The following is a 23,164-nucleotide window of genomic DNA, read 5'->3' as shown; positions in this document are numbered from 1 at the left end:
CTCGGATTCTTCTCCCGGAAGCAGCGGGAGGAGGAGAAGGAGGCGGACGACTGATCGTCGTTCCCAAGGCACCGGCACAGTTTCCACAGAAGCGCCGCCCGCCCCCGGGCCTCTGCGGCCTCACTCTGCACCCTGCTTGCCCTCTGCTGGACTGGGCCAGAACCCGCAGCCGCCCTGTGGCTCCGCTGGCCCGCGGGGTACTGTCCCAGGCCAGCCGGCCCTGGGCTCTCCAGCAGCCACCCTGCAGCTCTGCTCGCCTGCGGGGTACTGGGGTACTGGGGTACTGTCCCAGGCCCTCCCGGCCTCTGTTCAACCAGGACCGTCACGAACCCGCTGCTCGTGGCTCCACTGTCCCCCCTGCCGAAGAAGGAGGCCCTACTCCCCCCCTCGCCCCCCTGCACTGCCCGTGTCGGCGCAGTCAAGCACAGCGAAAGCCAGGCGCTGCGGTGCCAAACTGAGAAATCATTGCAGTAAACCGGCCCCGTTCTCCAGCGTTCCTCCCTGACTGCCGCAGTGCCCCGCGACAGGAAGCGATACCCGCAGCAGGACTGGACTTGCATGTCACTCCTGGGGGGGGGGGTGTGGGAATTCTGCCCCAGAAGGGTACATTTCGCCATTCAGAGCCGATCGCAGCTGCATTGAGTCTCGTTGCGGTCAGCAGTCGGTGCTCGTGCTAACCGAACACTTCACCGTGCTCTGGGCCTGGACAGCAGTAACATAATGTAACCGAGTCCACTAACTGCTCCAGCTTCCCAAGAGCTGCGGCGATCACTCATTGGAACACAACTGTAACTGCAATAAAGGTCATAAGACAATTCAAAGTAACTGAGCCCGTCAGTGGAATCATTTATTGATCATTCAGAGACTCAGCTGAAGTGGCCTTTAACCGAGCCTGATCACACTCACACACACGCAGGGGCCCAGCCTGGGGCCTCGGGAAGCAGCTTTATTGAAAGGCAGGTGGAGCCACAGTCCGGCAGGTGCGCCAGTCGCTTCAGCGGGGCCCGGGTGTACGGGCCTGGGGCCCGGCGGTCAGCGAGAGGCCCGAGTGGAGCTGATGTAGGACTCCAGGAGGAAGATGGTCTCATCCACCTGGTTCTCACTGGAGTCCAGCCTGGAAAGATGGGAGAGAGAGAGAGAGGCTGAGCTCGCCGATGGCCGTCTGTCAGACACCGAGTGGCACACAGGCACAACGCGCTGACGGAGGCAGAGCGGGAGAGAGGAGGCCGCACTGACTTGTTCACGTGGCGCCTCAGGGCCTCCAGCTGCTGCCTCTCGGGCGCCGTGATCATCTCCTCCACCTCGGCCAGCTGGCCGGGCTCCGCGCCGCTGGCCTGCAGCGAGGCCAGGATCGCCTCGATCCGCTGGGACTTCTCCAAGAGACGCCTGAGAGGGGGCAGAGGGCAAGGGTCAGGGGTTAGGCCAAAACAGCACACACCAGGTGTCAACACTGTCAATCAGACACCTGGTGCACAGCAGTCTGATCCACTCCAGGTTTTACAGAGCTGTCAGTCAGACACCTGGTGCACAGCAGTCTGATCCACTCCAGGTTTTACAGAGCTGTCAGTCAGACTCCCAGTGCACAGCAGTCTGATCCACTCCAGGTCTTACAGTGCTGTCAGTCAGACTCCCAGTGCACAGCAGTCTGATCCACTCCAGGTTTTACAGTGCTGTCCGTCAGACTCCCAGTGCACAGCAGTCTGATCCACTCCAGGTTTTACAGTGCTGTCAATCAGATTCCCGGTGCACAGACATCTGAATTCAGAATTTACACACAGAACTTAAACTTTTTTGTAAACCCTGGGGAAATTCAGGTGAGATAGGGTGCGGTACTTGTGCGGTGCCGTTACAGATCTGGTGTCCAGTACTGGCTCTTATAAAACCCGGCTCCCGGTGAGACAGGGGCTTAGGCGGGGGTGCAGACAGACTCACTTGTTCTCCTTGGTCTCAAAAAGGCGCCTCTCGATCAGATTGGCCACCGTCTGCGGGGGGAGAGACGGAGAGCGTGAGCCGGCGGTGGCTGGGTCACCTGACAGGAAGTGGGCCGAGGACCGGGCCTGGGGCAGACGCACCCCGTACCTTGTAGCAGTGCTGCAGGAGCATCCGGGCGGTGGGCAGGGGGTTCACCGTGTACAGGTAGAAGGTGCGAGAGGGGGCGTGGTCAGGGGTCTTGGGGATCTCCTGCAGACCGACAGCAGCGGGACAGAGCGATTATCTGCACAGGGTTTGGAGGCAGCTTGCCGAGACACGACGCGTCCAACAGCAATCATACAGCCCCCCCCCCCCACATTCAAAGAGCTCCTCCCCTACACCTCGCCACCCCTGAAGGGCAGCCCCTCTGCAGCAAACAGCCGCCGCAGCAGGCGAGGGAAGCAGGAGGCCTGCCTGGACAAACCCAGGACATCAGGGTCAACAGCCCTACTCTACCCCAACCCAACAGCTTCAGGGAACCGAGCCGTCGGGGCGTCAGGCAGCAGGACTCACCTGGAGCTGCACCAGGTTCTCCGACAGCATGCGGTACATCATCTCCTTCGCCTCCTTGGCGGGGATCATGGCAAAGTCCTCCACCTGCTTCTGCTCCAGGTGCCGCTTCCGCAGCAGCAGCCGGAAGATCCGCGCCGACCGCGAGCCGAACCTGCAGGGGAGAATCCCGCACCTCTGAGCGTGTCTGGGGGAGGGCCCCCCGGGGACACCCCGAGCGGCACGCGGGGAATCGGCCTCACCTCTCCTGCACGGCGGACTCCAGCGTCGCCCGCGCCAGGTTCGTCAGGGCTCGGTGCAAATCTGAGACGCGGGTCAAGGGCGACAGCGGGGAGAGGGCGAGACGCACAAGCAAAGACACGGGGCCGAGAGCCCAGGGCCACGGAGAAGGATACTGATGACAAACATCCCGCCCCCACTGTCACCCGACTTCCCCACGAACTCCATCTGTGCAGAGGAGACAGAGAGAGAGGAAGGTCTCCAGCGTCATCGTCACCACTGTCTGCATCAGAGCTGGAGAGTCACTGTACAGACACTCAGTCCAGCTCCTCTGTATCTTCACACTAACACTCCTTCATCATCATCAGAGCTGGAGAGTCACTGTACAGACACTCAGTCCAGCTCCTCTGTATCTTCACATTCACACTCCTTCATCATCATCAGAGCTGGAGAGTACCTGTACAGACACTCAGTCCAGCTCCTCTGTATCTTCACATTCACACTCCTTCATCATCATCAGAGCTGGAGAGTCACTGTACAGACACTCAGTCCAGCTCCTCTGTATCTTCACATGAACACTCCTTCATCATCATCAGAGCTGTAGAGTAACTGTACAGACACTCAGTCCAGCTCCTCTGTATCTTCACATGAACACTCCTTCATCATCATCAGAGCTGGAGAGTAACTGTACAGACACTCAGTCCAGCTCCTCTGTATCTTCACATGAACACTCCTTCATCATCATCAGAGCTGTAGAGTCACTGTACAGACACTCAGTCCAGCTCCTCTGTATCTTCACATGAACACTCCTTCATCATCATCAGAGCTGGAGAGTAACTGTACAGACACTCAGTCCAGCTCCTCTGTATCTTCACATGAACACTCCTTCATCATCATCAGAGCTGTAGAGTCACTGTACAGACACTCAGTCCAACTCATCTGTATCTTCACATGAACACTCCTTCATCATCATCAGAGCTGGAGAGTCACTGTACAGACACTCAGTCCAGCTCCTCTGTATCTTCACATGAACACTCCTTCATCATCATCAGAGTTACATCAGAGTAACTGTACAGACACTCAGTCCAGCTCCTCTTTATCTTCACATTAACACTCCTTCATCATCATCAGAGCTGGAGAGTAACTGTACAGACACTCAGTCCAGCTCCTCTGTATCTTCACATGAACACTCCTTCATCATCATCAGAGCTGCAGAGTCACTGTACAGACACTCAGTCCAGCTCCTCTGTATCTTCACATGAACACTCCTTCATCATCATCAGAGTTACATCAGAGTAACTGTACAGACAATCAGTCCAGCTCCTCTTTATCTTCACATTAACACTCCTTCATCATCATCAGAGCTGGAGAGTAACTGTACAGACACTCAGTCCAGCTCCTCTGTATCTTCACATGAACACTCCTTCATCATCATCAGAGCTGCAGAGTCACTGTACAGACACTCAGTCCAGCTCCTCTGTATCTTCACATGAACACTCCTTCATCATCATCAGAGCTGCAGAGTAACTGTACAGACACTCAGTCCAGCTCCTCTGTATCTTCACATGGACACTCCTTCATCATCATCAGAGCTGTAGAGTCACTGTACAGACACTCAGTCCAGCTCCTCTGTATCTTCACATGAACACTCCTTCATCATCATCAGAGCTGTAGAGTCACTGTACAGACACTCAGTCCAGCTCATCTGTATCTTCACATGAACACTCCTTCATCATCATCAGAGCTGTAGAGTAACTGTACAGACACTCAGTCCAGCTCCTCTGTATCTTCACATGAACACTCCTTCATCATCATCAGAGCTGTAGAGTCACTGTACATACACTCAGTCCAGCTCCTCTGTATCTTCACATGAACACTCCTTCATCATCATCAGAGTTACATCAGAGTAACTGTACAGACACTCAGTCCAGCTCCTCTTTATCTTCACATTAACACTCCTTCATCATCATCAGAGCTGGAGAGTCACTGTACAGACACTCAGTCCAGCTCCTCTGTATCTTCACATGAACACTCCTTCATCATCATCAGAGCTGCAGAGTCACTGTACAGACACTCAGTCCAGCTCCTCTGTATCTTCACATGAACACTTCTTCATCATCATCAGAGCTGCAGAGTAACTGTACAGACACTCAGTCCAGCTCCTCTGTATCTTCACATGGACACTCCTTCATCATCATCAGAACTGTAGAGTCACTGTACAGACACTCAGTCCAGCTCCTCTGTATCTTCACATGAACACTCCTTCATCATCATCAGAGTTACATCAGAGTAACTGTAGAGACACTCAGTCCAGCTCCTCTTTATCTTCACATTAACACTCCTTCATCATCATCAGAGCTGGAGAGTAACTGTACAGACACTCAGTCCAGCTCCTCTGTATCTTCACATGAACACTCCTTCATCATCATCAGAGCTGGAGAGTAACTGTACAGACACTCAGTCCAGCTCATCTGTATCTTCACATGAACACTCCTTCATCATCATCAGAGCTGTAGAGTCACTGTACAGACACTCAGTCCAGCTCCTCTGTATCTTCACATGAACACTCCTTCATCATCATCAGAGCTGTAGAGTAACTGTACAGACACTCAGTCCAGCTCCTCTGTATCTTCACATGAACACTCCTTCATCATCATCAGAGCTGGAGAGTAACTGTACAGACACTCAGTCCAGACCTATTTCTCCTGGTGTTCCGGGTCTTACCGGGTCATCCACGAGCAGGGAGAGGTACTGGTCCAGCACGGGCCGGGTGATGCTGTAACTAGGGGGCAGCGCCCGGAAAATCTGCAAAAACAAAAAAACGCCAATGGTAAGAGCAGCAAGGACTGAGCCCTGAGCTGCACCCCTCCTGTCCCGCAGGCTGGTCAGCTGCACCCCCGTGTCCCTCCCGTGTCCCTCCCCTGTCCAGTGGGCCGGTCAGCTGCACCCCCCTGCCCCCCCGTCCCACAGGCCAGTCAGTGGCACCCCCCTGCCCCCCCCGTCTTGAAGGCTGGTCAGTGGCACCCCCCCCCCATCCACTCCCCTCCCGCGGGCCGGTCAGCTGCACCCCTTCTCACCTCGTTGCAGCTCAGCGGCTGGGTGCAGGCGGCGCCGGGCGGGGTGGTCACCTCGCTCATCCTCAGCATGGTCCTCACGATCTCGCTGCTGGTCTGCGGGCACAGGGTGGACAGACCAGTCTCACAGCTGAGCCCCGGGAACTCAGGACAGCTCTCATCGCCCCCCCCACATCCGGTCCCAGTAAGTATCCAGGGGTGTCACAGGAGCCCCCCACTGGCCGGCAGCCTCACCTGGTCCAGCTTGCTGGCCACCGCGCTGACGATGGCCTGGTCTCGGAAGTGCTGGTGGAACCTCTCGAAATTCACCTGCCAGTAGATCCCATCATCACCCTGGGCCTGTGCGGACAGAGAGAGGAGGAGGAAGACGAGGGACAGCAACGGAGGACGAGCCGCACTCACAGCGCCCCTCCTCTGGGGTCCAGTACCTCGTGGGCCTCCGTGTCCAGCCTGGCTCTCTTCGCCCTCTGGTCGCCCTCGCTGTCCTCACTGGCCCGCGGGCGCTTCCCCCGGCCTGCAGGGGGACACACAGAGGGGCCGGTCAGCCCAGCCTGCTCCCAGCCCCACGCAGACACACAGACACACAGAGGGGCCGGTCAGCCCAGCCTGCCCCCAGCTCCACGCAGACAGACAGACAGACACACAGGGGGGCCGGTCAGCCCAGCCTGCCCCCAGCCCCACGCAGACAGACAGACAGATAGACAGACAGACAGACACACAGGGGGGCCGGTCAGCCCAGCCTGCCCCCAGCTCCACGCAGACAGACAGACAGACAGACAGACAGGGGGGCCGGTCAGCCCAGCCTGCCCCAGCCCCACGCAGACAGACAGACACACAGGCGGGCCGGTCAGCCCAGCCTGCCCCCAGCCCCAGCCCCAGGCGCAGGGTTACCTGTCAGGGTGATGTGGGGCAGGGTGTACCTCTCCTTGTCGCCATCAGCCAGGGTGGGGGCCGGGCAGGCCGCGCTGTCGCCGCTGTGCTCTGCCACCGGGGGGCAGCGCTGCAGGAAGTGCGTCTCCACCAGGCGAGAGAAGACGCTGGTCACCTCGCTGTACTCCATGCTCTTTCCCTCTGTAACCACACAGCCGCCAGAGGGTCAGGGACACCCCGACTTACAGCATCGCACAAGGGTCAGAGACACCCCGACTTACAGCATCGACCGACCAACTATTGGGAGCTCAGGGTGCCGACAGACAGACAGACGGGCAGACTCTTTGACGCTCGAGGTGCTGACAGGCAGACAGGCAGACAGGCAGACTCTTTGACGCTCGGGGTGCTGGCAGACAGGCAGACAGACAGGCAGACAGACTCTTTGACGCTCAGGGTGCTGGCAGACGGGCAGACGGGCAGACGGGCAGACTCTTTGACGCTCGGGGTGCTGGCATACAGGCAGACAGGCAGGCAGGCAGGCAGGCTTTGACGCTCGGGGTGCTGACAGACAGACAGGCCCTCCTCTCACCCTCCATGCTGTCGGTCAGCCGGTCAGCCACTGTCCGCACAGCCTGGCTCATGGTCATGTGGCCGTGCTGCAGCAGCTCCTCCACCAGCAGCTCTGCTGCGTCGCCGTACAGCGTCTTGGCCGTGTAGATGTAGCGCGGGAAGCGCAGCAGGCGCAGCACGCGTGCCTCCCGCAGCGTGTACTCCACCCCCCGCCGGCCCGCCCCGAACTCACACAGGCCCTGCTGCAGCAGCACACACAGGCACTTCTTCACCTGGGGGAGAGGAGAGAGGAACACACTAGCCCAGTATCGGACCGAGACAAGAAACAGACACTGACAGAGGACAGGCTCAGTGACCACAGCCTGGACAGAGAAACTGGACACAGGCAGACCTGGCTGTCCAGAGAGGACAGGCTCAGTGACCACAGCCTGGACAGAGAAACTGGACACAGGCAGACCTGGCTGTCCAGAGAGGACAGGCTCAGTGACCACAGCCTGGCCAGAGAAACTGGACACAGGCAGACCTGGCTGTCCAGAGAGGACAGGCTCAGTGACCACAGCCTGGACAGAGAAACTGGACACAGTCAGACCTGGCTGTCCAGAGAGGACAGGCTCAGTGACCACAGCCTGGACAGAGAAACTGGACACAGGCAGACCTGGCTGTCCAGAGAGGACAGGCTCAGTGAGCACAGCCTGGACAGAGAAACTGGACACAGGCAGACCTGGCTGTCCAGAGAGGACAGGCTGAGTGACCACAGCCTGGCCAGAGAAACTGGACACAGGCAGACCTGGCTGTCCAGAGAGGACAGGCTCAGTGACCACAGCCTGGCCAGAGAAACTGGACACAGGCAGACCTGGCTGTCCAGAGAGGACAGGCTCAGTGACCACAGCCTGGACAGAGAAACTGGACACAGTCAGACCTGGCTGTCCAGAGAGGACAGGCTCAGTGACCACAGCCTGGCCATAGAAACTGGACACAGGCAGGCCTGACTGCCCAGAGAGGACAGGCTGTAGTCCCACTGCCAGCGGAGAGAAATAGAGACAGAGGTGCACTTCCTACTGCACTGTGACAGATACTCTGGGATTAGAGAAACATTCTTCCCTAAATTCAGAAATCTAATCCCAGAGTTCCCACACCTGCCAGAATCACAACAGGTCCCAATCCTACTGGGAGAGGGAGGAGGGAACTCAGTGGAACTGGCAGCCCAGTATGTGATCTCCTGTCACAGCCTGAGGAACAGTGAGCCTGTCTCCCAATAATGCTCCAGCCGCCTACAGTATATGTCAATATTTTCTTATTGTTGTAAAGGTCTGTAGATTTTATTTTATTTTATTTTTTGTTTTGTTTCATGTTAATTTTATTTGTATTTGCTTTGGCAACACTGATTGTACCCATCGGTCACGTTAATAAAGCAGCTTGAATTGAACTGAGAGGAGAGAGGAGAGAGGAGAGAGGGAAAGGGGTTGAGCGGGAGGAGTGGACCAGAGAAGTCGGGACTCAGGGGCAGTTAAAGGGGCAGAAAGCGAGTTACCAGGTGCAGGGGGGTCCCGGTCCCCGTGGCGATGGCCCTCAGGGTCTGCTCGCCCCCCTTCAGCAGGAACGTCCCCACTTTCTCCACCACCTCGCCGAAGTGCTCCTGCAGCAGCAGCGCGCACAGCCGCACCTCCTGCGCCGTCATCTGCACAGAAACACGTCCCAGCTCTCTTACTGCCGCCCGGGCCCGCCGGGACAGACCTGCAACCGCCGGCGCCTACAGATGTAAAGCGCTGATTCCAGAATCCCACTCCTCAATACTCACCCTGCTGCTTTACAAAGAAGGGGGTTCTTTCCAAAACCACTTAAGCACAATGTCTTTTATTTAACCGGCGTTTGCCCAGCATATAGCTCTTTCTGCCTTGTTTATATCGTTCCTATTTCCCTTGACAAGACACGTGTGCGCCATCTACTTCCGCTATTGCCTTGCCCCGCACAAACATGGTGATTCTAGTCCCTCCCTTCCCACACACTTCCGGCCTTTCCCCTTCGGCTCTTTCCGGTTGTGATCGGTCTTCTCGGGGGATGAAATCTCGGTCTAGTCCCGCAAGAGGCATTCAGGGCCGGTGGCGGACCGCCTCCTTCCGTGAGCTGGAGGACCGACGTCACTGTTTGTGCCATATTCCAGTGGAAGATGGCGGAGGCTGCGGCTGTTCCCCAACATCGTTTCTTCTGTCACTGCTGTAAGGGGGAGGTGAACCCCAAGCTGCCGGTGAGTAGTCCCAGTTCCCACCGACTTTGCTCCGATTGAGACAGGCCGGGCGGAGGCGCGCCTTTTGCGGTGAGCGGTGCGCACTCGAGCCCGGGGCTGTGCTTGACACTCCGAGTTTGTTTACAGGCCTTGTTTGGCTTTAGCTGGTGGGGGGCGGAAGGGGGGTGGAATGTTTCGGATTTTATTTATTGATCCGCTCCCGCGGGTGTCGGTGTGCATTTCATATTTCGAGGGTTTGTTCGAGGGCAGGGGAAGAGACCCGCCGGGCTGTTGTCAGTCATCTTCGGGGGTCAGCGTCGAGTGGCGTCCGTCGTAGGGGTTGCGGGAGTCCGCTGCTGGGACTGAGCTGTCACGGTTCTCGGCTGGAGAACAAGGGTCATAGGCAGCCCAGTCTGGGAGTGGGTTCGGACCTTGTCAGTGTGGGGAAACGCGTTCCGGTGCTGGAATCAGTCTGGGACCTGATGTGGAGACTTCAAGTACCGTCGAGACGACCTGCTGCTGTTTAGATAACAAAAGCCTGTCAGTGCGCGGTAACTATACAGGTAAGTACAGCCGTCCTGTCAGTGCGCGGTATCTACAGTCAGGTAACTACAGCCGTCCTGTCAGTGCGCGGTATCTACAGTCAGGTAACTACAGCCGTCCTGTCAGTGCGCGGTAACTATACAGGTAAGTACAGCCGTCCTGTCAGTGCGTGGTATCTATAGTCAGGTAACTACAGCTATCCTGTCAGTGCGTGGTAACTACACTCAGGTAACTACAGTCGTCCTGTCAGTGTGCGGTATCTACACTCATGTAACTACAGCCGTCCTGTCAGTGCGCGGTATCTACAGTCAGGTAACTACAGCCGTCCTGTCAGTGCGCGGTATCTACAGTCAGGTAACTACAGCCGTCCTGTCAGTGCGTGGTAACTACACTCATGTAACTACAGCCGTCCTGTCAGTGTGCGGTATCTACACTCATGTAACTACAGCCGTCCTGTCAGTGCGCGGTATCTACAGTCAGGTAACTACAGCTATCCTGTCAGTGCGTGGTAACTACACTCAGGTAACTACAGTCGTCCTGTCAGTGCGCGGTATCTACAGTCAGGTAACTACAGCCGTCCTGTCAGTGCGCGGTATCTACAGTCAGGTAACTACAGCCGTCCTGTCAGTGCGCGGTATCTACAGTCAGGTAACTACAGCCGTCCTGTCAGTGCGCGGTATCTACAGTCAGGTAACTACAGCCGTCCTGTCAGTGCGCGGTATCTACAGTCAGGTAACTACAGCCGTCCTGTCAGTGCGCGGTATCTACACTCATGTAACTACAGCCGTCCTGTCAGTGCGCGGTATCTACACTCATGTAACTACAGCCGTCCTGTCAGTGCGCGGTATCTACACTCAGGTAACTACAGCCGTCCTGTCAGTGCGCGGTATCTACAGTCAGGTAACTACAGCCGTCCTGTCAGTGCCCGGTATCTACAGTCAGGTAACTACAGCCGTCCTGTCAGTGCGCGGTATCTACAGTCAGGTAACTACAGCCGTCCTGTCAGTGCGCGGTATCTACACTCAGGTAACTACAGCCGTCCTGTCGGTGCGCGGTATCTATAGTCATGTAACTACAGCCGTCCTGTCAGTGCCCGGTATCTACAGTCAGGTAACTACAGCCGTCCTGTCAGTGCCCGGTATCTACAGTCAGGTAACTACAGCCGTCCTGTCAGTGCGCGGTATCTACACTCAGGTAACTACAGCCGTCCTGTCAGTGCCCGGTATCTACAGTCAGGTAACTACAGCCGTCCTGTCGGTGCGTGGTATCTACACTCAGGTAACTACAGCCGTCCTGTCGGTGCGCGGTATCTACACTCAGGTAACTACAGCCGTCCTGTCGGTGCGCGGTAACTACAGTCAGTCGCGGGTACTCGCATGGTCGGTGTGCGGTATCTACAGTCGGGTAACTACAGCTGTCCTGTCGGTGCACGGTATCTACAGTCGGGTAACTACAGCCGTCCTGTGGACGTGCGGTAACTACAGTCAGTCATGGGTACTTGCCCTGTGGGCGTGCGGTAACTACAGTCAGTCACAGGTACTGTCAGTGTGCAGTAACTACAGTCAGTCGGGGTACTTGCTCTGTCAGTGCTTGACAATCTCTGTTTTTAAGAGCTGCTGTTGTCTTTATTTCAGGAATATATCTGTCCCAGATGTGAATCTGGTTTCATTGAGGAGGTCACAGAGGATTCCAGGTAGGCTTTGCTTCTGTGTTGTAAGTTTAAAGTAGGCACTCATGTTGTCCCTCACCCTGTTGTATTGATTTTTAATGGTGATCAGTGTGTGTTCTGTCATTGTTGTTGCGTGTGTCACCGTGTGTTGTTGTGTGTGTCACATGATGACTCTGGCATTGATTAGCCCTGTCTGTACTCCCACAGTCTCCTGGAGGGCGGCGCCAGCGGGATCAACGATGATGCAGCCTCACAGTTTGCAGAGGTATTGTGCTCCTTTTCTTGGTGTATGTACATGCACGCAAACATTGTGATCTCAGTCCTCACTCTCCTCTGTCCCCAGTGTGTGCGCGTGTGTGTGTGTGCGCGCGTGCGCTCATGATCTCTGTGACCTCACTCTCTCCCCTCACTCTCCTCTGTCTCCAGTGTGTGCGCGTGTGTGTGTGTGCGTGCGTGCGCTCATGATCTCTGTGACCTGACTCTCTCCCCTCACTCTCCTCTGTCTCCAGTGTGTGCGCGTGTGTGTGTGTGCGCGCGTGCGCTCATGATCTCTGTGACCTGACTCTCTCCCCTCACTCTCCTCTGTCTCCAGTGTGTGCGCGTGTGTGTGTGTGCGTGCGCTCATGAACTCTGTGACCTGACTCTCTCCCCTCGCTCTCCTCTGTCCCCCAGCTCTGGCACCTGCTGTTCGTCGAGCGGCCGTTCTCACTGGAGCAGGACAGCCAGGAGGGGCCGGAGCGGCCGGGCAGCACCGATCCCTGGGGTCCCGGGAGGCCCCACCGCCTGCACAGCCAGCGCCGGTACCGGGCCCGGGGCAGCAGCCGGCCCGACCGCTCGCCCGCCGTGGAGGGGTGAGGGGCTGTCCTCGACACCGTGCTCTCTGTCTCTGTCCGGTCCTCACTTCCCCTCTCTGCGCTTCCCGGGTCCCAGGTCGGAGCAGGAGGAGAAGAGGCTTAACAGGAGGAAATTGCAGCTTCATTAATAACATTTAATCCTGCATTACCACCGTCTGTAACCCTGCAGTCAGTCTAGTAGTGCTGTAGACTCCACTGTGTACTGGAGGTGGGATGCTGGTGTTTTAACCCTGAGTGGGTGGACTCCAGAGGGACGGAGGGTGGGATGCTAGCATTTCTGCCAAATCCACAGTTCCTCCTCCTTTCTGTAGATATCTGTCTCTGTGTTGCTTTCACTGTAGACATGACAGTAAGATCAGTATCCTCTCTCTCCTTGTCTCCAGAATTGTGCAGCAGTTCCTGGCTGGTCTGTTCGCTAACTCCGGAGTCCCAGGGTCGCCGCCTCTCTCCTGGTAAATCCTATTTCTCTCCGAGTGTGTGACACCCTGCAGTCACTAATCCCTTCGCCCCCAGCGTCCCTGCGGTCACTAGCTCCTCCCCTCTGCCCCTGCGTCCCTGCGGTCACTAGCTCCTCCCCTCTGCCCCTGCGTCCCTTCGGTCATCACAGAGGGGTGATGGCACAGAGTGGAAAGTGTCGGAGTATCACAGCGGTCTCTCCGTCTCCCCCAGGACGGGCATGCTGCACTCGAACCCGGGGGACTATGCATGGGGTCAGGGCGGGCTGGACGCTGTCATCACGCAGGTGAGTGACATCATCACACCCCTCCATGACATCATCTGAGCTGGTGGATAATATACTGTACAGCTGGATCGCACAGAGCTGCATGTGAGGACTGAACTAGAGTCCCACTACCCTGTCCCCTCCCTTCGCCTCACTCTGTCAGAGAGTTGTCAGGGCAAGGCTCTGTCATACTAATACTATACTGTCTCCCCTGTCTTAGCTGCTGGGTCAGTTTGAGAACACTGGTCCCCCACCTGCTGAGAAGGAGAAAATCTCGTCTCTGCCCACAGTGCATGTCTCTCAGGAACAAGTCGGTAAGTAAAGCTGCCTGTTATTAGTATCTGTAACTTCACCACCTCTCCTGCTTCCTCTTAGACTGCAGACATGGTGAGAAGGGCTGTATAATTCCTGTGTCACCCAGAGTCCAGTCTGGAGTGTCCAGTGTGTGCAGACAGTGTGATTCCTCTCTCTGTCTTACCCCAGAGTCCAGTCTGGAGTGTCCAGTGTGTGCAGACAGTGTGATTCCTCTCTCTGTCTTACCCCAGAGTCCAGTCTGGAGTGTCCAGTGTGTGCAGACAGTGTGATTCCTCTCTCTGTCTTACCCCAGAGTCCAGTCTGGAGTGTCCAGTGTGTGCAGACAGTGTGATTCCTCTCTCTGTCTTACCCCAGAGTCCAGTCTGGAGTGTCCAGTGTGTAAAGAGGACTACGCCTTGGGGGAGCCCGTCAGACAGCTGCCCTGTAATCACTTCTTCCACAGCGACTGCATCGTACCCTGGCTGGAACTGGTGAGGACAGACAGACGGACACTTGTCTCACACACACTGACACACATACTGACTGACGGACGCAAACACAAGGTAAGTACTGGGCTTTACAGAGCAAAGGGACCCGCAGGTTGTCCCAGCGAGAGGGGCAGGGAGAGAGACAGGCAGGAAGAGATTGTCCTGAATGCGAGACAGGCAGGGAGAGAGACAGGCAGGGAGAGATTGTCCTGAATGCGAGACAGGCAGGGAGAGAGACAGGCAGGGAGAGATTGTCCTGAATGCGAGACAGGCAGGGAGAGAGTGAGACAGGCAGGGAGAGGTTGTCCTGAATGCGAGACAGGCAGGGAGAGAGTGAGACAGGCAGGGAGAGGTTGTCCTGAATGCGAGACAGGTAGGGAGAGAGTGAGACAGGCAGGGGGAGATTGTCCTGAGTGCGAGACAGGCAGGAGGAGAGCCAGACAGGCAGGGAGAGATTGTCCTGAGTGCGAGACAGGCAGGAGGAGAGTCAGACAGGCAGGGATTGTCCTGAATGCGAGACAGGCAGGAGGAGAGCCAGACAGGCAGGGAGAGATTGTCCTGAATGCGAGACAGGCAGGAGGAGAGCCAGACAGGCAGGGAGAGATTGTCCTGAATGCGAGACAGGCAGGAGGAGAGCCAGACAGGCAGGGAGAGATTGTCCTGAATGCGAGACAGGCAGGGGGAGGTTGCAAAACTGAGACCGAGAGATCACCCCGTCTGTGTCTTCTCTGTCCCTCTCTCCACAGCACGACACGTGTCCAGTGTGCAGGAAGAGCCTGAACGGGGAGGACTCCACACGGCCCCCCCACCTCGACCCCCCCAGCCTGAACAGCGACTCGCGGCCGCAGGAGAGATGGTCCTTCTGAGCACAGATCCCCACCCTCCCTGCTGCTCCTCCTCCTCCCTTCCCCCCCCCCCCCCACCCAACCCCCGCCCCCGGCCGCCTGCTGGCCCGGCCTGGGCTCGCCCCTCCCCCAGCAGCGCAGCTCTCGGAGACTGACCCCACCCAGGACCTCGGGGCGTCTCCGGCATCCTGGTGTGGGACAGCAGGGCCGCGCTGGGCCGAAGGCACCCGGGTCCAGCAGAGCAAATACGGCGCAGGAGGGCAGCAGCTCGGCTCAGGCGGCCTCTGCCCTGCCCCCTCCCCCATGTCTTAATGATCAGATTCAGCTCGTTAATGACACTACGGTGCCTCAACTGCACTCGTTTCTCCAGACCAGTCCGCAGACGCTGTGGTCAGGGGAGCGTTCAGCTTTCACCACAGTGCTGATTTTGCACGCGATTTACTCACCTGTGAAACCAGCAGGAACCCAGCGGCGCCTGATGGGAGAGTCTCGTGAACGCAAAGGGCTTCTCGCGTCAGGAGGGGGCCCTCCCGTCCCCTCCTGTCACCAAACGGCAGTTCTTCGGGCTCCTGTTTCCGCTGAGCTCTGGGTGCGTTGTTAAGACCCTTCCCTGAAGTCCTTGGTCTCGACGAAGCCCGTCTGTTTTTAGCTCTTTAAAAGCCGAGGTCGTATATATAAAGTTCCTACAGGTCGTCGGACATTTCTACTCCTCTGAGAGCCGGAAGAAAAGCTCTGATCGATTAACGAAGCCCGAGTAAGTGACCGAGAGCTGGGCGACGGCTGGCTGCTCTGACCCCTTTCTCCCTCCGCCCGGACACAGGACAGGGACGTGACCCCTGCGCCCCAGACCCCACTGGTGTACATATCACAACAGCCCTCTCGCCATTTCTCGGTTTACATTAAATTTTTTTCATGTCTTTGTAAATAATTTTAGTCAGACTGCTGTCCAAGGGTATATATATATAGACTAATCATGTTAACTCGATCACGTGAGAAAAACCAACTTTTCCAACTTCGGTGTAAAGAAAATGTGAAAAAAAAACACGAAACGATGGTTTCAGAAGCTTTTATTTTATCACGAAGTTCCTCCACAATGTGTCATTGTAAAGCTTTAAATAAAGTGCATGTAAATACAGACGCGCGGTTCGGACTCGTCATTCGGTAGGGAAGCGGGCCTCTCACAGGTAACTCAACCCGTTAATTCTTGTGGGGGGGGGGGGGCTGTGGGTTCAGACGCTAGGGACTCCCCCACTATGGTACCCCCAGCAGCCTCAATCAGATCGCTCCACCAGTAGTATGCCCCACTGCTTAAAGGGGTACAAATATGAGCTGATGAACTAAACTTATTTCTTGTTTTTCAAAGATGTTTTCAATTCTGCTGGACATGCCTTGACTGTAGATTAACACCAGGGAACCAGTAAAACAGCCCTGGGCTACACTTGTGCACAGCAGAGCAGGCCTAGCCAGTCCTGGGCCTGTGGACTGGTCAGTGTGTCTGTAGGTTCACTGGATCTCTACCCCATTGGCCTTCCTGATGACGACTGTCCAGCTCTACAGACACACTGGCTCTGCAGGATCAGGGCTGTCCAGTCAGTGGAAACACAGGCGCTCCTGGATTAGAATTGTCCAGCCCTGCAGCCACGCTTGTCCTGCAGGATCAGGGATCTCCAATACTGTGGAGACAAGCCCTCCTAGATTAGGGCTGTCCAGTCAGTGGAGACAGGCTCTCCTGTATTAGGATAGTCCAGCCCCCCCCAGACATACTGGATCCATGGATTTTGGAAAACAGGTCTGGTTTGGTCTGGGGCACCAAACAACCGTTTCATTCACCTGCAGTCCTGCGGAACAGCTTGTTTGCTGGTCTGGGCTCTTCTGTCATGAAGCACCTGCGCGCTGGGCAGTCCTGCACCTCTCTGGTGAGAGTCACCTCTTCAATGCTTCAGTCACAGAAACTAAGGGGATAAACAGTAGCAGCCCCTTCCTCGAGGAGCCCAGAATTCTCGAAGGAAGCCTGTTGCAGACCCCTACTGCTCTTTGTGTTGTTCCTAGCCTCCCTCCTACTGTTTCCAGCAGTGAGCCCAGGTCCTGCAGGGTCACCTTACACTGAGGACGATGGAACCCCTCTCAAGCACCTTGCTCTAGCCCGAAGTTTCATCTCTTTGAGCACTGCTCCTGGGACGGACTCTTCAGCCAGGGGCCAGTCCGCACCCCGGCCGTCGGACTCCGGCCTCTTGCCTTCCCAGGACCCACGACCCCCCAAGTGCAGCAGGAACAGAAGCCCGCTCTCTTGCGCCAGCTCCTTTATTTCCTGTCTACCGGGAGACAGCGCGGCGGTTGTGTCCAGGGTCGGTCTTCGTGCCAGGGAGACGGGAGGCGTCCGTCGGGAGGGGAGCTGGCTCCACAGCGGTGAGTCTTTCGAATTTGATGGGCGAGTGGCTGATGAGGCCGACACTGGGAGTCTCCTTGAAAACAGTAGGGGTGTCACCCCAGTGTCCTGGCCAGATTGCCCCCAGTCTTTACCAATCATGGCCTCCTGATCATCCCCGTCTCTGAACTGGCTTCACCACTCTGCTCTCCTCCCCACTGAGAGCTGGTGTGTGGTGGGAGTACTGGGGCATCATCCAGGTGGGGCTGCACACTGGTGGTGGTAGTGGGATTCCCCATTGTCTTTAAAGCGCTCTGAGTGGAGTGTCCAGAAAAGCGCTATGCAAGTGCAAGGATTGTTTATTTATTTATTGAGTATGGGTAATCAATGAGGTATTGCTGATTGATCATGAAATCAGTTGTTAGCGATGGGTCAGAGCGTCTCGGAAAGGCGGGTCTCACTCTCTGGGCCACAGCAGGGTCATGATGGAGTGAGCTGGGGACACAGCCGGGATGAACCCAACGCCGACGTCCTGCACCTCGAACTGCAGGTCCTCCTCACTCCTGCCGGAGGACAGAGAGACAGAGAGACAGCCGGTGAGCTCTGGGACACGCTGGTCTGTGCCTGGCTAGGAGAGGGGGCACAATCACTCACCTGTTGAGGACAATGAGTGTGGCCACGCCGTCTGGACGTATGAAGGCAGTGACCTCTAGGGCAGAGTCATGGCTGGACGACACCCCCACTCGCTGAGATCCTACGTCTAGGAACTTACTGAGAGAGAGGGATTAATACAGACACACTGACTGACTGGACACTCCAGTACATTAACAACACTGCACTGAGAGAGAGGGGTTCATACAGACACACTGACTGACTGGACACTCCAGTACATTAACAACACTGCACTGAGAGAGAGGGGTTCATACAGACACACTGACTGACTGGACACTCCAGTACATTAACAACACTGCACTGAGAGAGAGGGGTTAATACAGACACACTGACTGACTGGACACTCCAGTACATTAACACTGCACTGAGAGAGGGGTTGATACAGAGGAGATGAGAAGAGACTGGGAAGGCAGTATCCTGTGTGATCCGTCTGCTCAGTACCTGAAATGCGCGATACTGTAGAAGGTGGGCTGCTTGTAGAAGACATCTCTGCTGGCGTCCACAATCACTGAGCTGTCCACGAAGTTCTGGACCCAGTTGGGCCCGCCTCCCTGGTCCAGAGCCAGATTCCAGTCTGTCCAGCCTGTCACATAATGGTTCAGATCCTGGGAATGAAGCCCAACAGTTCTTACACTTTGTGACATCACTATATGAGGTCATAATGTGCTGGGTATGCAATACCACACCCTGATACAAATACCTGTGTTACTTGCATGATGTCATACTACGTCCGACATCATGTGATTGGTCTGATGTCATGCAGATGACAGTATGGAATAACACACATGAGGTGGCGTGACATCACGTTCTTACCTGCATGATGTCGTGGCTGTACTGCTCTCCTCTCTCCCAGCTGCCCAGCCGCACCCCGCGGTCCCAGGGCATGGAGCCCACACAGGCCTCGCTGCCGAACAAGTAGTACTCTGGGAAGAGCCGGTGAGTGGTGCCCAGGGACAGGTCCGCTGGCACCAGCCCGTCCAGGTACCAGTGTACCGCAATGCCGTGGACGTACCGTGCAGCCTGGAGATCACTGAGCACCTGGCACAGAGCGAGGGAGAGAGACTGCGTCTGCCGGCTGTGGGCTCACCCCCTTGTCAGAGGGTCAGTGTGCCAGTTCAGCAGGCCATGAGAGTCCCGGTCACTCAGCATCAGCATGCCAGAGTGCCCGTCCATCAGCGTGTGCCAGTCATAGAGCCCGTCAGTGTCAGTGTGCCAGTCTGTCAGAGTGCCAGTCCGTCAGTGTCAGTGTGCCAGTCCTAGAGCCCATCTGTGTCAGTGTGCCAGTCTGTCCGAGTGCCAGTCCTAGAGCCCGTCTGTGTCAGTGTGCCAGTCTGTCAGAGTGCCAGTCCATGAGTGTCAGTGTGCCAGTCCTAGAGCCCGTCTGTGTCAGTGTGCCAGTCTGTCCGAGTGCCAGTCCTAGAGCCCGTCTGTGTCAGTGTGCCAGTCTGTCAGAGTGCCAGTCCGTCAGTGTCAGAGTGCCAGTCCTAGAGCCCGTCAGTGTCAGTGTGCCAGTCTGTCAGAGTGCCAGTCCTAGAGCCCGTCGGTGTCAGTGTGCCAGTCTGTCAGAGTGCCAGTCCGTCGGTGTCAGTGTGCCAGTCTGTCAGAGTACCCATCCATCAGTGTCAGTGTGCCAGTCTGTCAGAGTGCCCGTCCGTCAGTGTCAGTGTGCCAGTCCTAGAGCCCGTCTGTGTCAGAGTGCCAGTCTGTCAGAGTGCCCGTCCGTCAGTGTCAGAGTGCCAGTCTGTCAGAGTGCCCGTCCGTCAGTGTCAGAGTGCCAGTCCTAGAGCGTGCCAGTCTACCAAGAGTGCCAGTGTGCCAGCCTCACCACTTTGGCCCAGTATGGCAGCAGCAGCCTGTGGTCGTCCAGGATGAGCAGCTGGGTAGCGCGGTGCGCGGAGCGGGCCAGCGCCGGTCCCAGGTCCCGGGCGATGAAGTCCCGCTGCCTCTCCGCCGTGAAGCCCAGGCTCTGGAAGCTGTAGTTGGTGAGGAGGCCGGCTGTGGGCTCGTTCTCTGCTGTCACGGCCCAGAAGGACAGGTTATAGCGGCTGTATTCGTCCAGGAACCTGACGGGGAGAGGGAGAGATGATGTGTTGTGCCAGTCTGTGTGTGCGTGTGTGTGTGGTACAGACAGCACTGCGCCTGTCAGTCCATCCGTATGGTACAGCGTGTCTGTACCTGGTGTAGTACTGTGCCCAGGTCTTGTGATATTTGTTGCCTGGCTCGCCCTTCAGGGTCCCCTTCCCGTTTAGATCACCGTTAGTCTTCATCCAGGCGGGGGCACTCCAGGGACTGGCAAAGAGGGAGAGGGGTTGTGGGGACAGGGCCTGTGCCCGCTGGAGCAGGGGGATCTAGGGCAGAGAGAGAGTGATCAGCTCTCCTCAGACCCCACGATGGCTCTTCCTTCCTGCAGCCTGTACCAGCGCCGGCTCCAGCTGTCATTACACCTCCAGGCCACCGGAGGGCACTGTGCTCCTCACCTTCAGTTCAGTGTCCTCCTTGGCCAGGCTGAACTTCCGGAGCTCGAAGTCGTCAGGTGTGTCGGCGTAGGTGTACTCACGGGTGGAGAAATCGCAGCTCGCCATTGGCACGCGCACCACAGTGTACTGGATACCTGGCAGACAGAGGGTATTAATGCCCGCTATCCCGTGCACCCGACGGACTCTGGACAAACAGAGCTGGCGCTGATCAGCCTGGTCGGAGGAACTCAAGCTCTTTAGTGGGGCACAGCCTGCTCAGAGGGGCCCAGAGAAAGGGGAGAGGAAGTCACTGGCAGACAGACTGTCTCACCCTCCTTGGAGAAGTAGGCCCCCAGCAGCTGGTCCTGCGTGGCGCGAGACAGAGACAGGATGTTGATGGCGGCCGCGTCAGTCATGGCTCCCCCGAAACCCTTGACGCGCTGGTACTTCTGAGCGGGGTTAATGCTGAGCACGAGCGCTGGCAGGGGAGGAGAGACCGGGGGGGAGAGAGAAGTCAGTGTAGTGCTTGCTCTCTCTGGGATCACTGTACTCAGGCTGAGGATACAGGGAACCTGGCTGTGTGTATGTGCAAACTTCAATCTCAGCGCAGGCCCTGAGCCGGCCCCGCGTCTCAGGATGTGTACCAGTACCTGCCCCACTGCTGCTATTTCTCAATGTCCCAGACCCAGGCTGAAGTCTGACCCCTGCCCTGCTGCTGAGGAAGGACAGGTATTGCCCCTTGCTGGGCAAAGAGAGAACACCAGGGGAGTCACAGTAGGTGGAGTTACACTCGCACACCACCGAGCTCTGACCAAAACTCCGTGGCAAGCAGTCTGCACTGCCCCCTGCTGGACAAACAAAAGACCAACAATTAGAAGGCAGAGACGGCAAAGCAGAGTGGCTCATTAACTAACAGATACTAATAAAAAAAGAGATACTGACCTGCAGACTGACTCACTGCCATTGCAAGGAGAAAGAGAAGAATCATTCTGTCTGTAGAAAGAAAAAGGGGTTATTACTGACTGAACACTCCAGTACATTAACACTGCACTGAGAGAGAGAGGGGTTAATACAGACACACTGACTGGACACTCCAGTACATTAACACTGCACTGAGAGAGAGGGGTTAATACAGACACACACACTGACTGGACACTCCAGGACATTAACACTGCACTGAGAGAGAGGGGTTCATACAGACACACTGACTGACTGGACACTCCAGTACATTAACACTGCACTGAGAGAGAGGGGTTAATACAGACACACTGACTGGACACTCCAGTACATTAACACTGCACTGAGAGAGAGGGGTTCATACAGACACACTGACTGGACACTCCAGTACATTAACACTGCACTGAGAGAGGGGTTCATACAGACACACTGACTGGACACTCCAGTACATTAACACTGCACTGAGAGAGAGAGAGGGGTTAATACAGACACACTGACTGGACACTCCAGTACATTAACACTGCACTGAGAGAGAGGGGTTAATACAGACACACTGACTGACTGGACACTCCAGTACATTAACACTGCACTGAGAGAGAGGGGTTCATACAGACACACTGACTGGACACTCCAGTACATTAACACTGCACTGAGAGAGAGGGGTTCATACAGACACACTGACTGGACACTCCAGTACATGAACACTGCACTGAGAGAGAGGGGTTCATACAGACACACTGACTGACTGGACACTCCAGTACATTAACACTGCACTGAGAGAGAGAGGGGTTAATACAGACACACTGACTGACTGGACACTCCAGTACATTAACACTGCACTGAGAGAGGGGTTAATACAGACACACTGACTGGACACTCCAGTACATTAACACTGCACTGAGAGAGAGAGAGGGGTTAATACAGACACACTGACTGACTGGACGTTACAATGTCCAGCACGGAGTACGGAGAGAAAGTGTGAGCACCCACTCCTGCTGTACTTCTATAGACAAACGAACAGGAAAGCGAGATTAATTTTCAGATGACTCTCCGTCTCACTGTTCCACGCACAGCAGCGGAATGCTCAAAATTCAGTTAATGCTGAAAACACGGACAGTGTTTCACACGAAACGGCAAAGTCTGAACTCACTTTCTCCCATGTATTGCAGTCGACACTGCGCCATATCGCACGACCTCTGTACCCACGCACCCCTGTTCCTCTTCCTGGCGAATTACGAGCCCGTGGACTTCTGTAACTCCTTCCGATTCGGACCCAAGCCTCCGCGGACACGCCAGGCCCCACCGCCGTCATATGACACACACGCAGTGACGTCACCCGCCCTCGTCAGGTGATCGTCTCGCTCAGCAGCGCGCTGTAATGACGGCGCCTGTCCAGCAGAGGCCGCCACAGACTCTCAAGGCGAGCAGGTTCTTCCGGCCAAACTGGACTTTAATTTCCATTGACGAGCAATTGGCATTATTACCAGTAATAATAAATCGTTAGCAAGAAAGACGAGCACTTAGAAGTGCCGAAATGAGAAAACAGAGCAGACAGTCACTCATTAGGCACAGGCCTTTCTGAAAGGGCTTGAGGCCAGATTTAAAGGCACACGGGGGAGCTAACTCTCCGAGACCCCTGGGGAAAGAATTCCAGAGCTCTGTTGTGTAGCAAGACAAGGCCCCGTCCCCCACAGTATGTAAACGAGCCTGGGGCACATTGAGGACCGCAGTCGGAGCAGCAGGCAGGCTGGTGAGCTTTCTCTGGATTCTCTCTTCTTGCTGGGGTGTTTCAGAGCTGGCAGGTGTTTTCCTGAGCAGGAGGAAGGCAGGGGGGGTGCGGACAGGAATGGAGAGGACAGGGA

General features: G+C 56.2%; 4 protein-coding genes across 8 annotated transcripts in view; 2 read left to right on the top strand and 2 right to left on the bottom strand.

Moving 5' to 3' along the window:
* The window catches only part of itga10 (integrin, alpha 10), a 29,222-nt gene extending 28,400 nt beyond the window's left edge, over positions 1–822 (top strand). Inside the window, exon 30 of the mRNA XM_088905137.1 lies at positions 1–822. Within this exon, the coding sequence (XP_088761263.1) occupies positions 1–54 (54 nt within the window). The 3' untranslated portion in view covers positions 55–822.
* On the bottom strand, positions 816–9,383 carry polr3c (polymerase (RNA) III (DNA directed) polypeptide C). 3 transcript variants are annotated; one of them, XM_088905138.1, is made up of 15 exons: positions 9,013–9,162; positions 8,746–8,892; positions 7,234–7,486; positions 6,666–6,845; positions 6,203–6,288; positions 6,009–6,113; positions 5,778–5,870; positions 5,425–5,505; positions 2,877–2,928; positions 2,724–2,784; positions 2,485–2,635; positions 2,080–2,181; positions 1,933–1,982; positions 1,237–1,386; positions 816–1,114 (listed from the first exon to the last, which is right to left on the bottom strand). In XM_088905138.1, the coding sequence occupies exons 2-15, from the start codon at positions 8,890–8,892 to the stop codon at positions 1,033–1,035; spliced, it is 1,593 nt and encodes a 530-aa protein (XP_088761264.1). In that variant the 5' UTR covers positions 9,013–9,162; the 3' UTR covers positions 816–1,032. The 3 variants fall into 3 exon arrangements, with proteins under 3 accessions (XP_088761264.1, XP_088761265.1, XP_088761267.1); XM_088905141.1 differs by lacking the exon at positions 9,013–9,162 and adding an exon at positions 9,219–9,383 and having other exon boundaries at positions 832–1,114; positions 8,746–8,964; XM_088905139.1 differs by lacking the exon at positions 6,666–6,845 and having other exon boundaries at positions 9,013–9,147.
* Positions 9,294–15,987, top strand: rnf115a (ring finger protein 115a). Of its 2 annotated transcripts, none has more exons than XM_088905147.1 (9): positions 9,294–9,459; positions 11,616–11,674; positions 11,858–11,915; positions 12,323–12,501; positions 12,888–12,956; positions 13,174–13,246; positions 13,446–13,539; positions 13,895–14,010; positions 14,754–15,987. In XM_088905147.1, exons 1-9 carry the CDS (start codon positions 9,382–9,384, stop codon positions 14,871–14,873), a joined length of 846 nt encoding a protein of 281 aa, XP_088761273.1. In that variant the 5' UTR covers positions 9,294–9,381; the 3' UTR covers positions 14,874–15,987. The 2 variants fall into 2 exon arrangements, with proteins under 2 accessions (XP_088761273.1, XP_088761272.1); XM_088905146.1 differs by having other exon boundaries at positions 9,349–9,459; positions 13,895–14,082.
* On the bottom strand, positions 15,902–22,644 carry gba1 (glucosylceramidase beta 1). 2 transcript variants are annotated; one of them, XM_088905142.1, is made up of 11 exons: positions 22,453–22,644; positions 21,288–21,338; positions 20,996–21,193; positions 20,677–20,823; positions 20,367–20,500; positions 20,065–20,237; positions 19,715–19,952; positions 18,703–18,927; positions 18,331–18,494; positions 17,872–17,988; positions 15,902–17,780 (listed from the first exon to the last, which is right to left on the bottom strand). In XM_088905142.1, exons 1-11 carry the CDS (start codon positions 22,484–22,486, stop codon positions 17,675–17,677), a joined length of 1,587 nt encoding a protein of 528 aa, XP_088761268.1. In that variant the 5' UTR covers positions 22,487–22,644; the 3' UTR covers positions 15,902–17,674. The 2 variants fall into 2 exon arrangements, with proteins under 2 accessions (XP_088761268.1, XP_088761269.1); XM_088905143.1 differs by having other exon boundaries at positions 20,996–21,190.
* Positions 22,645–23,164: the final 520 nt, after the last annotated feature.

This window comes from Atractosteus spatula, chromosome 25 (genome assembly GCF_055471065.1).
Source record: "Atractosteus spatula isolate fAtrSpa1 chromosome 25, fAtrSpa1.hap1, whole genome shotgun sequence".
NCBI lineage: Eukaryota > Metazoa > Chordata > Actinopteri > Semionotiformes > Lepisosteidae > Atractosteus > Atractosteus spatula.
Note: the sequence above shows the minus strand (reverse complement) of the source record. Positions and strands in the feature narration are given on the sequence as shown.